Below are 17,650 nucleotides of genomic sequence, written 5' to 3'. Positions count from 1 at the left end.
AGTACCTTGATTTGACATCTCCCTTTTTGTAAGGCCACAATTTCTGCCTATTCAATGGTTTATGTTTATAGACTGGTTTATACCAGAAAAATAGTGAATTTTAATTTTGTCAGAAGGATGCTACATTTATAATAAATATGCCAAATCGAATTAAAGTAAGTTGATTGATTTATTCTGGCAAAAAATTTGGAAACTCAAACTTCCCATTATCATGGAAAGTTCATTCCCATGGCACATGGTTTCACTCCTAATTATGTCTGGTATTGATTTGATAATGCCCAAAAAGTCAAATTATTATGGCAATATAATACTGTGTTATGTTTTCCAGTGTGTAACATACATACCGTTCAAAAATCATAGCCTTCAAAAAGTTTCCTTTATATAGAAATAGTGAAATCAAAAATAAATGCAGAAGTCTGGAGTAGGGCTTCCATGTAACCTATTCGAAGTGTTCTTTCATGGGAACTGTGCTACACTGCAGCACCATCTTGTGTTCTGAAAGTTAAGTCCCATTATGTCCCTTAAATTCCTGAAAGGTAAGTTTTCACTAAAATAAATAAATCCATACCTACCTATATATGCATAAAAAATTTGATTCTAATATCAACTTCACACCCTTCTGATTGATAATTTTACATTTTTCAGTAGATCTTGAGCAGTGTTTGGCAGAAACCCATTTTGTAAAACCAATGTCCAATTTCTTACTGCTTTCCAGCAGGAATGCATCTACATGCTTCATTAGGTGGAATTTGATTTAAAGGACCTACATTTAAATATTATTCAGAGAATAATGTTATAATGCCTTTAAATTATTTGAAAAAAATTGGCATTTGCAGTTGATATTTTTCAATTCATTACTTCATCAAAATAGATAATGAAATACAGAATTTTTTTAATAGTATCTTTAGTTTACAGGAGATCAATAAATTTTGCTGGATATTTTTAAATATATTATCTTACTAACACAATATTTTGAGAATTCTCTAATACCACAAAAAATTCAAAAAAATCTTTTTTTTACATTTGCTGTGCAAAATTTTGGTTTCAGCAGAGATCTTGATAACTACAGAGATCACACAGGTGAGCCCTGCAAGGCTAGAACCTAACCAAGCAGATTTCAAAACACCACGACACTGTTCATTTTAGCAAAGCAAGCATCCATTGGAATGGTTTTTGTAATTTTGCTCTTTGTGTGAATTTCTTTAAAAACAACCTTGCAATCTTTCCAGCTATAGCTGTGAAATGGTCCTTGTCAAATTCAAGGTGTAACAAATATAACAGCTTCTTTTCAATTATCAAATGTGCATTCAGTTTAGCTGATAGATTTTAATTGGTCACTTATGTTCGCTTTAACTTCACTTGTTTAGAGAATAAATTGTTTTGGGTTTGCATCTTCTTAGGTATCTTCAGAATAATAAAATCAGAGCCATATCTGAACGTGCTTTCAAAGGCTTATACAACTTGACAAAACTGTAAGTATTGCTTTTAGAATACTGAAGTAAAAAGTGGCAGGCAGAGTTCTGAGAATCTCTCTCTCCCTGATTACATATTAGGAGCTTGCAAAGTGGTCCAAAACTTTAATCCAATGATTGAATTGAGAAAGCAAAGACAGATAAGGAGGTCACTGTACAAGTTTATCTGGCAGGACAGTATTTTGAAAAGAAAAGCTGGCTCCATAATTTGATTCTATTCCCCAAATCCTCAGGATGGAAGAAGGAGACAGTATGGTAGTTACACTGCAGAAAGCCAAAGAGAATGGAGAAAGAGTAAAATGAAAGTGAGAGCTTGTGATGGGTGAAAATTCTTTAACACAGTGTTTTGGTTTACAAATGCAATTCAAAGTAACCAGTATAGGTGATGAAAGAAACACTTTTTTTCTTTATTTTGCAACAACTTGTTGAAAGGCGTTTCTAACTTTTAAGGGAAATGCTCAGTGAAAGATACAACACATAAATTGCACTGTTTGGTTCAGAACTTTTACTGCCATGTTTTCAGAAGGAAAGTTTTACAAAGCTGTACCTCTTATTGTTTCCATCACACAAGTGAGGCTAAATGTCTGTTATTACAGCTGCTGTTATTATCTTCCCAAACCATTTATAGTACCCCTCCCCATTCATTTTCAGCTTTTCTTTTTCCATTATTCTGGTATCTACATTTATGACTAATATCCTTAGCAAAGACTGAATGGGATCCTGGAAACTTTCATGGAACAAATCACTCCACAGAAGGAAACTGGAAAGGGTCTAAAATCTGACACAGTGAAAATATTTAGCTGGCTGTACTTTCTTATAGATAAGACAAAGTTCTGTACATAGTTGCTCTTAAAATCCTCACTAGAGAGAGTCCTGCCTTGCTCTCAAACAATGGCATGAAAATTACCAAAGTTAAAAAAAAATATATTAACAAAAGAGGAGTATTCTGGCAAATTATCAAGGAAAAATAATCTTAAAACTCATTTTCATGTGTTTACTGCTAAATAATCATTACATTCTTTCATCTTTGGTTGGTCTTGTTTTAGATATCTGAGCAACAACAAGATAACGAATTTGGAGCCTTTTGTCTTTGCAGACCTCCACAGACTTGAATGGCTGTATGTTGTTTTTCTATTTGTATATTTATTTACTCAATAATTAATTAATTTTTTTATATAACTAAATATTTTGATTGCTTTCATTTTTGTGCATAGCATTACTTTGGACTAGCTAATAACTAAGGAACTCCTGTTACACTGTGCAAGGTAAAAATGCAATTGGCTTAGGTGAGAGCAGAAAATAGCTCTTGAGCCTTAATGATTTCAATGACTGATAACTTTCAACAATGGTAAAAAATGTTTATTAGTAATTGCTCATTACAAAAGAATGTAGTAAGTAACCTAGGTACTATAAAACAGTAGACAGATATTTTTTGGGCAGGTCTTTTCCTGTAAATAGTGCTTAAAATGTCCACGCAAAATTACTGTCATAACCTGAAATATTGGCTCATTACTGCTTTTCAGAGAGATTTTGAATAATTTATTAAAAATAAGCAAATACTGTCTTACATTCTCCTGCCTGTTTGGGACTGTTGGATTGCCACAGAGTAATGTTAAGCTGGGCTGCTTTGTTTTTACAGAGAATCCTATCAAAGTGTCTTGATCAAAGGATTTAAAAGCCTCAAAAGAAAACACTTTTTTCTAAGTTGAAAGAAATTATTTTCCCTAAGTTACTTTTTTTTATTAATTTTTTCTGAAAGGAAATTAAACCATCAAGGAATAGTGTGTTCATTTTTATAAGTAGTTTGACTGGACTTTTGAAGAAATTCACTACAAAGCTTGTTAACTTTTATTATCTCTTCAATTTAAGACTGCAGTCAATTATCAATCTGATACATATTTTGCTGTCATTTATAGGATAATTGAAAACAACAGGATAAATCGGATCTACCCATTAACATTCTATGGACTCAAATCCCTTATTCTTCTGTAAGTATGAAACAAGAGAAAAAAGGCGCTACTTAAAAGAACAGAATAAGAAGGACATACAGATATGAAAACCTTTTTAGACCAACTATGCTTGCTCACCCCGGAGTGCCAGCAGTACCCCTGCAGCTTTCCCTTACCCCAGGCAAAATGTGCTAGAGTGGGAGGATTTTGGCAGCAGTGGACACGGAATGTCTGGAAAAGTATAGGGAGAAGGGTTGGGAAAGTGACGAAAGGTGTCACTGAGAGGGCAGGGCCAAGGCAGCTGCAGCACTGGGCTCCAGGTGTCCTCCACAGCCATGGTGGGACAGGAGGAATCCCACAGTCCCTGCCCCTGGTGGCAGCCTGACCCCCCTCCCCAGGACCCTGTCTGTGATCTGCCACTGCCCTCTCCAGCCTGAAAGATGAGGGAAACCTCCCCCAATATCCCACTTCCTCCATCACCCACAGAACTTATATGTTCTGACTGAATAGTAGATTTGTATTGGATTTCTGCACTTCATTTCAATAGCAGTGAAGTGGAGAGAGCATCTTTTCTTTACCTAGACATTAGCAAGCTAAGGATAAAATATTGCTGCACAGAATGCCACAGAGAAAATAAGCGAATGTTGAAGAAAATAATACCACTTCCAAAACTATTCAAGATTGGAATGATTTTTTTTCAGAAGTGCATAAGAGACATGCATTTTTCTATGATGTAACTGTGCAAATATAACCAGCTGTACTAATTCTCTTTTTTTTTTTTTCAGAGAGATGATGAATAATTCCCTTGCTCGTTTGCCCGACAAACCTCTGTGCCAATATATGCCAAAATTAAACTGGCTGTAAGTCTACCTTATTTCACTGAGAAAATATTATTTTTTTGTCTTTGTAAGGCAGTTCCACACCACTTTTTCTTATGGGGAGCTGGATCTTGCAGAGTGCCTGCTGGGTCACTGCAGGGCTGATGGCCTGAAGTCATCAGTTGAGTGTGCAGAAATGTTCCATGTCTGCCTCCCACTCTCTTCTGTGTAGTCAAATTCTGGTAGTAGTTTTCCTCAATTACCTTAGAATAAATGCCTGAGTTTATTTTCAATGACTGATGGGGTTCTTTTATATCCCAGAGACCTTGAAGGCAACCATATCCATCACGTGAAAAATGCCACTTTCATGTCCTGCAGCACTCTAACTGTCCTGTAAGTAATTGCATATTCTGGCTAGCCAGAGTGAGATGTGCTTATGCTGAACAGTCAAGTGATTCATTACAACTAATAGAAAAGCTTCCTGAGTATGGTGGTTATTCCTCTCTTGAGGATATTAAATTAAAATGTTTGGTTTGAAGTAAGCACCACACAGAATATCCACTGTTTATATTTTACAGCAAAGTTCAGCATTGAAATATATAAAAAGATTTCATTGAAGAGACTTTAGGTGATACTAAGATTCAGAAATTTTCATTATATCCTTTGTATTGGAGTCAAAGATCTCATAATGAGAACTAGCAAACAGAAAAAATACATAGCTTGTTGCTTATTTTGATTGGCTGGTGGGTTGACTGCCTCGTCAATTTTAGGATTTTCTCCAAAGTTTCCTCAGTGATGATGTAACCATCTTCAGAAAATCCCTTCTACTTGTTGGTACATCAGTAGGCTCCATGGTGTCACTTTCAATTCTTAGCTCTTCTCCAGTACCCATGTTCTTGGCTTTCTAAGCTCAGTGGCAGATGAAATAAGGGTGAATGAAAAATTGCACAACCGTGTACCTGTGTCTGAGACAGGATTAAGTCACAAGTCTTTCAGCCCACTTAATCTTCCTCCTGCCCTCAGGCAATTTGCATCAGCCTTCCATGGATGCACATGTGTATGTGTGCATATATATATATGTAGAAGTACATGCATGTATAGGCAAAAAAAAAAAAAGTTATTTACCAAATGATAAAATGGCAAACTTCTAGATGCAATTAGCTTGTTAAGTGAATTGAACAAATATTTGAAGATGCAGAGAACAGAGAACTTTTAAAGTTTATAAAATCTTATATTCAAAATTAAATAGACACCAAGAAGAAGAAACATAAGTTTGTTTTATTCTTTCAGGGTGATGAGACGAAATAAAATCAGTTCCCTAAATGAAAACAGCTTTTCTTCTCTCCAGATGTTAGATGAATTGTGAGTAGATTTCTTCTCTTTTTTATAAAAGCACACAGTTTTGCGATTTATATGAGAAATAGCATTCATCATAAATTCTATTTCATATAACATACTCTGGAAATGGCATCCTTCCTTAGGGTATTTTTTAAAGATATATTTAACAGGAAATAAATAATCACTAAAATACATCATCGGTATCAATCATACTGGGGCTTTTCTCACATTATGTTCCCTGAATATAATAATATTAATTATCCTTTTATCATTACAATCTAGGTGCATGTGTGCTTTCAGTGTCTTTTAGGCCAGTTTGACAGTTTTGGTTGGACTGAGACCTTTATTCCTCTTTTATTAGGATTTCTGCACAGTGAAAGTAAGATGAAAGGTAGAAATAAATGCAGTTTAGCCCATTTGGATACATTCCCATCATGAAACAATATGTTTAATTAATTTGTAAGCTTCTGCAAGCCAAATTAATGGTATTTTACTTTCTTTTCAATGGAAATAAAATAACAATAAATTATGCATCTAACAGTATATCTGAACTAATGAGACAAAGCAAGATCTGATAGCTCTAGCTTCCCACCTTGTTTTAACATCATTCTTTTATAGTCCAGATTTCAGATAACCTATAGAATAAATTATATCTTATTTGACAAATAAAATTGTGTATATTGAAACTGCAAAACTATTCAGTAAAATTACTGTGTGTAGTAAGAACTTACTGAGATCTGTGTGTTTCTGCAGAGATTTGGGTAGCAACAAGATTGAATCACTTCCTCCATATATATTTAAGGAACTAAAGGAGCTTTCACAACTGTAAGGATTCTTGTTTATTATTATGCATAATTGTACATTCCTCATTTGATATGATGTTTTCAGTCATATGTGTCAAAAAAGAGTACATTTGTTTGTATGCATCATTTAAGCTCTGCCTAAAAAACACACCAAAAGCAATTTTATATAGCATTTTGTCCAGAATAATTTTGTCAAAGATGTGCATTTTCATGTCCCAAAAGACAGCATGTTCAAATTCTACCTTTTTCTAGCTCTTGTTAGTCCATACAAGATGAGCTATGCTAGCTACATCATAAGAAATTAATAATTTCATGGAAACACTTAACATGATATCAGAATTTAAAAGTAGATTGACTTTATTTTTAGAACAAGCTGTAAGGAATGTGGCCAAAGTTATTTTTGTTGTGTTTACAGGAACCTTTCTTACAACCCCATCAAGAAAATACAAATAGACCAGTTTGATTTTCTAATTAAACTCAAATCCCTGTAAGTATCAAATTTTTATATTTTAGCTATATTTTCTTTGTGATTTGCACATCTCCCTCAGTCAAACATGATCCAGAATATGTTTCGTAAGATATTGCCCCTGAAGAGTTTAGGGGGATTTTTGCAGGTGCACTAACACAATATCTCTAACTTGAATTCTGCCAGCAGAGCTCTTCCTAAAACTCTGAGATAGTGCAGCAACAGTCTTGCAACTCTGAAATGATGCTGCAGTAGATTTAAGTACCTCTTCACTGGTCACTTCAGCTCTGAAGTAACCAGCTTGGTATGTGGCACAGCATTGGTTCTTGTCAGACATCACTTCAAAATCATAGAAAAGTTTGTTCTGGGAGTGACCCTTAAATGTCCTCTAGTTCAACTCCCCTGCAATGAGCAGGGACATCTTCAACTAGGTCAGGTTGCTCAGAGCTCTGTCCGGCCTGACCAGGAATGTTCCCAGGTATGTGCTATCTACCACCTTTCTAGACCACCTACTCCAGTGTTTCACCACCTATTCATAAAGAATTTTTTCCTAATATCTAGTCTAAATCGACCTTTTTTAATTTAAAACCATTACTCCTGGTCCTATTGCAACAGGCCTTACTAGAAATGGTTGTGGAGATTAAAAACCAGAGGTTTTCTTGGACAGCAGTGCAGTAGGAGTTTATGGTTTGGCCTGATGTGATTATGTGTGAGCTGTAGCCAGCAGTACACACACCTTTGTTGATCAAACCAGCTTCCTCACAGTGACTGGAATCCCCTGGCCAAATTCAACTAAATTTGGTAAAAGGCTAATGAACTGAAAATACTAAATCTATAAGTGTTATGAAAATAATGAGCTGAGCACAGCACATAACCAATTACCTCCTTAGCAGTCAAGCTACAGCATGATTTTATCATTTTATCTATTATTTAGCACCAAAGAACTCATACAAATCAGTGATCATGGCCTTCATCCTGTTTTAGTTTAAAAAAAACTATTAAATCTTGAGATAGATCAACAGACAACTGTGTTTTGGCAGTTTATAGGACACCAGTTCCTTCTTTATCTGTTTGAAATAGTGGAAATAGTTGGGGAAAGCAATCCCTAGGATTCATTGCAGCACTTAAATAAAAGCGGCACAATTCCATGTTGGGGCTTTCTCACATCTGCCAGCAAAACTGCCCACCAACACACATCAACTAACCAGTTCTCCATTTTTGCCCAGATGAATTCAGAACTCACAGGAATATTACATTCAAATCTTTGAACAATAAGTCCAAATAAGGCTCCCCACAAGAACAAAAGACCCTTGATCAGTTGCACATCTAACCAGAGAATAGGAGGGACTGGAAGGATACAGAACCTGAAGTTCTAAAAGAACATCTTACAGAGTTAAATTTTATTGATCTAGCACTGCAGGGGAAAAATATTATTGCTTTCATATATATAGGTATAAAATTTAAAATAAGGAGTCCCACCTGTGTGTCACAAAAAAGCCAACATTTTTTCTTACATGCTGTGTTCTGTGTCCCAGCTTCCTGCTGGTTTTGACAAAAAGAAGAGACTGAGTTCTTGGGTTGGTTTGTTTGTCTAGTAAAGCACTCCCTGGGACAAAAGAGAGAAGAGATGTGTAAAAATATTACTAGAACAAATTTTTATTTCCCCAGAGATGATGAAAGAACATCAACAGAATAGTACTTTGAAAGGGTGACATATTAATCAGACATTCATTAATTCTCATGACTGGGAGCAATACTAAGAGTTTTCTTCATGAATCCGGAAGAACAGTGAGTTTATTAAAATTATTTGCAATTCCTTTTGTTTCACTCCAGATTTTACAATGACTTTTTGGTCAGGTTACAAAGGGTTGACAGATTAGATGGAGTAAAATTCTTCTTTAGTTTCCTATTATCATAAAATCACAACTCAATGCTCATAAAGTTTGGGGTTTTGCCACCGAGTTTCTATGGCCTTTTACTGAGAATGTATTTTTACAGCAGCTTGGAGGGCATTGAAATTGCAAACATCCAGAGGAGAATGTTCAGTCCCTTGAGAAACCTTTCCCACATGTAAGTAGATTATTTTAGAAAGTTTGCTTTCTTTGGCCTGAATTTTACAATTATGGAATACTGGATAATTGAAAACATATTTTCAAAAGATGTTTGAAAAGCAGCATGTTAGCAGTTTTCAAATTTTGACCATTTTTTATTTACTTTTCTTCTTTCAGAATATGTTTTCTGAGTAGTTACTAGATAATTTTGATATTCTGACAACCAATCTAGAATGATCTCTCATCTCATCTGTTTCTCACAACCAGATATTTTAAGAAATTCCAGTACTGTGGGTATGCTCCTCACGTGCGCAGCTGCAAGCCCAACACTGATGGCATTTCCTCCCTCGAGAATCTTTTAGCCAGCATCATACAGAGAGTATTTGTCTGGGTTGTATCTGCCATTACCTGCTTTGGGAACATTTTTGTTATCTGCATGAGGCCTTACATCAGATCAGAGAACAAGCTGCATGCCATCTCCATCATGTCTCTCTGCTGTGAGTACTCCATATCTACAATATCTTTTTAGTCTGCTTGTAGCGTGTATGATATTTGTTATTATGGTATAGTGATGTATTTCCAGCATTGGATTAACTCTGCTTTCGTGACCCTGCAAATGAAAACACAAAATGCTGTGGTTTATATACCAAGAGGTCTCATGAAATGCTGCCTTTGGCAGCTGGGACATTCCAAAGGTTTCATGTTTGATTTTCATGTCGTGGGAATTCTGTCAAATTCCCACTTTTTTCAGCAAGAAAAATAAAATTCCAATATTTCGAATGCCCAAACGCCTATATTTTACTATGCATTTCTCAGTAAGTAGTGATTTCTGCATGTAATTACTGTGTTCAAATATTCTATTCTTTGCACAAACAAAAGGTTGTTTATGCAAATATAGAAAATTAATTTGTCCTAACTCCCCAATATTAGGAATTGGGGTGATTATTTTTTTAATTTTAATCCTGAAAGCACAACAAGTTTATGGATTAAGTACTTGGCAATACAATCACTACAATCCTGAGTCTTTCAATATAGGAGAGTCGATAAGTATTGCACAAATGCAATTAGATGCATTTTGAGAGGTAGCTGTCAACATTGTCTAGAATTATCGCAACATTTCTAAATACAGCCTGTCAATGATTTTGAAACTTTGTTTTTCCCATAAGATAATCTGAATACTATGCAAAATTTTTAGCAAAATACCCATGAAGCCTTCAGTTCTGTGTTGACAGGTCATCTCCCCTTACTAGTCTTAGAAGACTATGCACATGAGTTTTGAACTAGCAAAATGTGGAAAAAATAAACTTCGAATCTAGCAGAGATGGCAAACTCAAAGAAAATTATCTCTTAAGCCAAATGTTAATATAGAAATAAATAAAGAAATAACACCTAATAAAAAAGGGTTGCAAGAATATTTCTATAAATAAAGCTGTATATTTTTCTATCTGCAAAACAATTTTACCAGAGCTTTAAAAAATGGAAACAAGTATGAAACATGAACTGTCAGACCAAATGACAAGGAAAACAAAAAAAGGAAAAAGTAACATAATTACTTAATTACTAAGTAATTACTCTAATTAAGTAATTATAATTACTTAATTGTAATTCATTACATAATTGTAATTCATAGTACTATTCCAGACGTAATATTGATTTGATATCTATGTAATATTGATTTTATATCTATTTTATATCTATATCTATGTAGTAGCTTACTTGTAAGTAGATACTTATGTATTTATTTATGTGTGTATGTGTGTGTCTGTTTTCCAAGATACATGTACAGAGAGAATGGGAAATTCAGATGTGTAAATAATGATGTTAAGCAATGTGCCCACAGGTGCTGACTGTCTGATGGGGATATATTTATTTGTGATTGGAGCTTTTGATCTTAAATATCGTGGAGAATACAACAAGCACGCTCAGTTGTGGATGGACAGTATCCACTGTCAATTGGTTGGATCGCTGGCTATTCTGTCTACAGAGGTGTCAGTCTTACTGTTGACTTATCTGACTTTGGAAAAATACATCTGCATAGTTTATCCTTTTAGGTGTTTGAAGCCCAGAAAATGCAGGACAATTTCCATTTTGGTTCTTATCTGGATAATCGGGTTTGCTGTTGCTTTTATCCCACTGAGCAATAAGGAATTTTTCAGGAACTACTATGGCACCAATGGCGTCTGTTTTCCTCTTCACTCAGAACAATCAGAAAGTTCAGGAAGTCAGATTTATTCTGTTGTGATTTTCTTAGGTAAGTTGCTTTTCTTCTTTATGTATTACTAGAGCTGCAAAGGAACCAAGTTTTCAAACAATTAAGATAGCTGTGATGTTCACACCTCCTTGGATTTAGATGCTTCAGCAAGCATTTAAAGACTATTTCCAATATAAATACTTTACTGTGTTAGATGTGTGCCTACTTATCTTAAAATGCATGAAGGGATGAGAAAGTAGAAAGAAATTATTGATCATTATGTTCTTGAATTAATAGACTATGTTAGGGAAGTAGAGCAATGGTAAGGCTAGAGAAGAACTATTTAGTTTTAATCAGATGGCAATCTTTTGCCAGTTATCAGTGAATAAAATGAATACCTGAGTAGAGACAAAAATTTACTCTTCAGGATGAGAACAGACTCAGACTTTCTGGCCACTTAATTCCACGGGACTAGCAGTTTAGATGAAATATTCTTCTTTATTATCCAGAATGCAAATAGGTGATGTAGAATTGCAATTATTCTTTTAAGGTATAATTAATTTTAACTTTTAAACAGGTGTAAACTTGGCAGCTTTTGTCATCATTGTGTTTTCCTATGGGAGTATGTTCTACAGTGTTCACCAGACAGCTATTATGGCTACTGAAATTCGGAATCATATTAAAAAAGAGATGATCCTTGCTAAACGTTTTTTCTTCATTGTATTTACTGATGCACTATGTTGGATACCTATTTTTATTTTGAAACTCCTTTCTTTACTTCGAGTAGAAATACCAGGTAGGTCTTTTCTTTTATGACACTGTTTCAACAGTGCCTGCATGAAATGTTCCTTCTACTTCAGAAGAAAAATAATTTAATGAAATGAGCTATGTTGCTGAAATTAACTTAATGTTCTCTATCTATATATATATATATATATTTACACACAATATAATGAACAATATAGTTTTGCTATTTGATTAAACTCTATTACTATAATAATGAAAGATTAGTCACCTTTGAGTTACATAAAAATCTCCAAAATTCAAATCATTCAAGTCTATCTGCATATAATATCTATAAAGTGTACAAATATATTTGAAAATCAAGGCTGAGTTCCACTGGCTTTTCTCATCTTAGGACTTTTGCTGTTTCTGTTGCCTAAATGTCTTAGGACAATATAGTGTTTTCTATCTTGATTTAATAATGTAACTTATTCTGAAAAAATTATTTTATTTTACAAGCTAGTATTTATAGCTCAAATCATCAAGTCATATAAAGATCTGCTTATCTTCTTCATGCTGTGAATATATTCCCATGTAAAAATAGTGTAACCTAAAAGACTAAAATTGCACTTTAATTTTTTCCTTCTCTTTGCAATACCAGTAGATGCCAGAAAAAAGCCTCTTCGTGTGGGGCTTGTTAACCCTGTTAGAAAGGACATGTGAGCATGAACAGAACAATCAGCAACAGCGGATTCAGATGTATGTCACAATATTACATTGGCAAGAAAATGTTTTAGCTCAGATGATTTTGCCTTATGTGCTGACCAGGAGGGTTGGGAGTTGAAATTTTCAAAGTTTGGGCTTGCATCTCAAATGTCTGGAAGTTACGCTGATTATGTTAAATATTCAGTTATTTCAAATATTTTTAAATGGTTCTTCAAGAAGCTCTCAAACCACCTATGATATTTGAAAGAAAATATTGTGAAAAGTAGAAGCAGGTGTACTACAAGTCAAGAAACCTTGAAGAAATCTTGCTGAATCACAGGGCTATCTTGGGTTCAGCAAATTGGTGTCCTGTGATAGATGAACCTGATCAGAGAGTAATTAGTCAATTTGTGAAACTAAAGACGTGACAGCTAGCTGTTCAAATTGACACAAATTGTAAACCTCCTTCGATAGCATTTGCTTTGTGTTGGTGATACAATGTGACAGTTTTAGAACTAAGCACCTGCTTGTGTCCAAAACTGTAGCCAATGTGATGGGTGTCAACAGGAATGTCTTGATATTGCAACAAAGTTGTAAAAGTGGAGAGGGGCATGGAGAGGAGTCGGGGAAGGAGAGAGTCAATTAAGGTTTTTATGCCTCTTGGAACAGTTCTGTAACAATTTTATAAGTCAAACAACCACAACGGAGGGCACTCACTGACATCTTCCAGCACTTTAATCCTGTCCCTTCTCCACCTGCTCCTCAGGTAACTAATCTCCCAAACACTAAAGGACGACAAAGGGATGTTGTAAAGATGCACAGACTGACATAGGCAGACAGTGAACACAGAAACTCTTACCAACAGGAAAAGAAGGAAATTAGGAAGATGTATACAATGCTCTTTTCCAGGAAGAGGAATGGAGAAGTCCTGGTGCAGAAGAGAAAACCAGGCTCTGTGGGGATACAGGAAATGGAGGATAGTTTTGCAGGGCAGAATGTCAGGGGCATGATTAGGACTGCATGTCATCAGTCCTGGGAAGAGGATGGGGAATGAAGATCACAGGAAGGGATAAGGAGCAAAGCAGAGACAAAAGGTTTTGGGGCAAAAAAGGGGCTCAGCCAGAACAAGAAGTCTGTCAGGGCAGATAGGGAGCTGTGGCATAGAAAAGAGGGATAAATGGAACTACTGGGAGAATAATAAATGTCAGCTTTCGCAGGGAGTACTGAAAACAGAGGGAGATAAGAAGCAGTGCAAGTGTAACAGAAAGAAGAAAAAGAAAAGCACCTGTTGTGCCAGGAGCTGAGCCTAAGAGCACATGATCTCCCCCTCTCACCAGCCAGCTGTGCTGCATTGGCATCAAGTGCTTATGCTAACTAAAGAATGCAAACACTGGGGTGCATATTACAGCTGCCTCTCTTTTTCCCTCCCTAAGGTACCATAACTTCTTGGGTGGTGATTTTTATACTGCCAATTAATAGTGCTCTGAATCCTCTTCTCTACACTTTGACTACACGACCTTTCAAAGAAATGATTCATCAGGTTTGGTACAACTACAGACAGAGAAGATCCAAAAGAGGTAAAGGCAGCCAGAAACCATACGGTCCATCATTCATTTGGGTAGAGATGTGGCCGATGCATGAAATCACGCCAAAGGTTACGAAGCCTGTGCTTTGTACAGACTCTTCTGATGCTTCAGTGACTACACAGTCAACAAGACTGAATTCCTACACGTAATGACTGTTTGAGTCCTCACGGTGACATCGGCATTGTTAGTGTCACATCCGTGGGCTTGCTGCTTTACAGCCACGAGGAAAATGGGGAGGTGTGACAGCAGGGCTCACCCGAACCACTGCGGGAAGGAGAGGGAGCCGGGTGTCTGTTTGCAGGTAGAACTGGCATTTCACCATCTCACAGCTGCACCTGACATTTTGACAGTTCATCCTAGATCAGAATGAGAAATCAGATATTTGGGGATTTTTTCTTCCAGAAGCCAAGAGTGCGGAAAAAGCATGAATTGTCATTTGAAACATCTCACCCTGAAAGCAGATTGTTTGAAAATCATCTATTTATGGGGAAGTGTGTGTGTGTGTGTGTGTGTGTGTGTGTGTGTCTGTATTTTCTTTTTTTCTTTTTGTAAGTTCCCATTTCAACAGGTGATTTTTTTTAAGAGGTAAAGGTTTCCTCATTAAGAAATGTATTTTCTTCTCAAAGTTTCTGACTGGCTCTATTTAGGCTGCATCATCTCTTAAAAGCTTTAAGGAGCAATAGCTGTAAGAAAAACATTCACATTTCATAATTAGGTCAGTTAACTATATTTGTCAAAGCCAAACAAGTGAAAATTATATTCCTTTTATAAATTTACAGACTATTTAACTCACGTAAAGGCAATAGTGAAGTGGTAATGATAGTTCTAATGCAGTTGCCAGGTTGGACAAGGCCTTGATCAGCCTGGTCTACTGGGAGGTGTCCCTGCCCATGGCAGGGAGAGGCTGGGACTAGATGATCTTTAAGATTCTAATTCAGGCAGAACCAGAACTGTGGTGAAGAAAAAAATAAAAATAAGGGGTTTGGTTTGTTCGGTTGGTTTTTTTTCCCCCAAGTGAGTGTCCCCCAGCTTTAACTAGTGGCAGTTTCTCCCTTCTTACTCTGGAAAGACTGGACTGAGTATCCCAGCACCTTGCTGCTGCTCTTTCCCTCACTTTTCTTAACAGGCTACCAAAAGTAGCTCACCACAGCTTGCAGACTTCAACAAATACCAGTCTTTAGATGTCTCTCTATGTACAAGGGAGATGGTCAAATAGAAAATTATCAGTCTTAATAGGTGTCATGACATCTACATTTTAATCACTTTGTACATGACTGGATGCATTACAGTTAAAGTAATTTAAAGACCACAGCCATTCAGCACTTTTTGAAGCATTATTTTACTTCCCAGAATTATAGGGTAAAATAAAAAATATCCCATCTGAATCAATCCCCTAGAGGCAGTTCCTTCACACATTCTTAATGAAGAGAATGTTTTCTATTATGAATTATTACAACTTCCCTTCTTGTTTCAGTACCGTATTCAGTCTGATGGCCTAGAAGCCCAAAAAGGTAAAAACAGCTTCTTTTTTGTATTGATTTGAAACTATTTAAAATTAAGTTAAAAGATACTTCCAATGTTTGCACTTAACTTCTTAGCAGTATAAGAAGTAAAATTTTGAACAAGTGTGGCTCACACTTCAACTGTTTACAGAACTTTGGATTATCTTTTGATTTGAAACTGAAGATTGTTAAGCATCTTGTTTCCACTACTGTATGTTCTACTGAAATAAAATATTATCTGCTAAACAAAATGACTTCTTTTCCAAGCTGTTCAGCAAAATTTCGGGTTGTTGGGGTTAAAAACACCTGAGCAAAATCCTGCCACATGGATTGTCTTTAACTAGGACAATTACAACTCAATTCAATGGAAGTTCCTTACTCATGGGCCAAGCTCTCTCAAGGGCTGCAACTGCCTTTGGTGAGATGTGCAAGGATGCCTGGCCTTGCCACTACTCGTTTTTCACTACACATGATTATGGTTATATTCACTGTCACCTTTGTTTCTATCAATAACACAATAACAGTCAATACTTCATAATTTTTGCAACTTCTTTATTGTTTTGGTAAGCAAGCTACAGTGGGTCTTTCTCAAAGTCCTATAAGTAAAAATAAGGCCTGCTAATAAGTCATGGCAGAGTCTCATTCTCCTGCAGCCTGTCCTTGCACCTCAGCATTCCTTTTTTCCACAGTGCCTGGTTAAGGTACAGGAGTGTCAGGACAGCTATTTATTACAGATCAGCCATCCTTCAGACCAAAAGGTTCTATTAACAGTAAGCTCTAGACTATCAAACTAGCCACTGCTTAAGGCAAAGATAAAAAACCAAACACTGAAAAAGCTCTGAGGTGCTTCCCCAGGGACGGGAGAATAAATGTCACAGATTGTATTCTAACTAATAGAAGCTTTTACTAACAGTTCAAAATAATCCATCCTATCAGCAAACAATGCTGCTAAATGTCTACCCTACAGAGATACAGGGTTCATCATAAGGCACTTTATTACAACAAAAGATTGGGTAAAATTGTTTGCAGTAATAAAACATCTTGCAAAAAATAATCTGCAGCTTTATAGACATACATTGCGATACTGCTAAAAATAGTAAGGTTTGGGATATAGAGTTTTTCTACAGTTCATAAATAAGCCACAACTTGTAGCATTATCCCATACTTAACATGAAAAAAAAAAAAAAGTGTGTAACAAAAAACTGAAGTTGAAGTTTCTCTGGGGTTGGCAGGGTTTCTGCTGGTGACGGGTCTTAAAGAGGAGGGCTGACAATTCTAGGGCTGACAATTCTTTATCATAGGACACACTACCAGTAAGGAGTTCTGAACGTAGCACACATACTAACTTTGTATCTACCACGCTAGCACAAAAGAGAGAGGAAAAAATAGTGGAGTCAGAGATCGCTTGAGCTTCAAAGAAGAATCTAAAAGTCAACTATACAAAGTTTTTTTATTCGGGTAGGCTACCATAAAACATCCATGCGAGAGCCCTCAGGTATTTGTGTAAGACCTCTGGGGGAAAACAAAGCTCCACGTGAGGTCCCTGAGGCGGCGGGCGAGGAGAGCCCCGCCGCAGCGCGGGCCGGGCGGGCAGGGCCGGCCTCACCCGCTGGGCTTCAGCGACTCATAGCCCTCCCTCAGCAGGTCCCGCCACGTCCTGAGGAACCGGGCGTTCTCCGAGCACTTGGTGGCCAGCTCCTCCACCTGGACCGACACGGCCGACGTCGCCTCCAGGATCTTCGCCAGCGAGAAGGCGGCCTGGAGGGACGGCAGAGAGGTTGGGGGTCGCCGGCCCCCGGCAGCGTCCCCGAGGGGGCCCCGGAGCCCGCCCGGGGGCAGCGCGCCGCACTCACGTCGCCGATCTGCATCTCCACCTCCTCCAGCAGCTCCCGCGTGTCGCCGCCGGGCAGCTCCGCCGACCCCGACCCCTCGCTCCCGCCGCGGACTCTCCGGGGCTGGGCGCCGGGCGATCCCTCGGACACCGCGGCGGGCGGCAGCGGCCCCACCTCGGCCATGTCCCGCTCGGCTCTCCCGCGCCGGGAGCTC

At 37.1% G+C, this 17,650-nt stretch overlaps 2 protein-coding genes across 2 annotated transcripts in view; one reads left to right on the top strand and one right to left on the bottom strand.

Moving 5' to 3' along the window:
- The window catches only part of RXFP1 (relaxin family peptide receptor 1), a 45,929-nt gene extending 31,318 nt beyond the window's left edge, over window positions 1-14,611 (top strand). Inside the window, exons 6-18 of the mRNA XM_054295827.1 lie at window positions 1,401-1,472; window positions 2,519-2,590; window positions 3,389-3,460; window positions 4,207-4,281; window positions 4,561-4,632; window positions 5,530-5,601; window positions 6,331-6,402; window positions 6,796-6,867; window positions 8,848-8,916; window positions 9,165-9,394; window positions 10,738-11,148; window positions 11,666-11,884; window positions 13,950-14,611. Of these exons, the coding sequence (XP_054151802.1) occupies window positions 1,401-1,472; window positions 2,519-2,590; window positions 3,389-3,460; window positions 4,207-4,281; window positions 4,561-4,632; window positions 5,530-5,601; window positions 6,331-6,402; window positions 6,796-6,867; window positions 8,848-8,916; window positions 9,165-9,394; window positions 10,738-11,148; window positions 11,666-11,884; window positions 13,950-14,251 (1,810 nt within the window). The 3' untranslated portion in view covers window positions 14,252-14,611. The remainder of the gene's footprint in view (window positions 1-1,400; window positions 1,473-2,518; window positions 2,591-3,388; window positions 3,461-4,206; window positions 4,282-4,560; window positions 4,633-5,529; window positions 5,602-6,330; window positions 6,403-6,795; window positions 6,868-8,847; window positions 8,917-9,164; window positions 9,395-10,737; window positions 11,149-11,665; window positions 11,885-13,949) is intronic.
- Window positions 14,612-17,191: 2,580 nt separating this feature from the next.
- On the bottom strand, window positions 17,192-17,619 carry CUNH4orf46 (chromosome unknown C4orf46 homolog). The gene is made up of 2 exons (XM_054295949.1): window positions 17,458-17,619; window positions 17,192-17,362 (listed from the first exon to the last, which is right to left on the bottom strand). The coding sequence occupies exons 1-2, from the start codon at window positions 17,617-17,619 to the stop codon at window positions 17,207-17,209; spliced, it is 318 nt and encodes a 105-aa protein (XP_054151924.1). The 3' UTR covers window positions 17,192-17,206.
- Window positions 17,620-17,650: the final 31 nt, after the last annotated feature.

Source organism: Melozone crissalis, unplaced genomic scaffold (genome assembly GCF_028551555.1).
Source record: "Melozone crissalis strain CALT ecotype California unplaced genomic scaffold, PUWL_Pcris_2 ptg000006l_1, whole genome shotgun sequence".
Lineage (NCBI taxonomy): Eukaryota > Metazoa > Chordata > Aves > Passeriformes > Passerellidae > Melozone > Melozone crissalis.
This window is presented reverse-complemented; position numbering and strand designations above follow the sequence as displayed.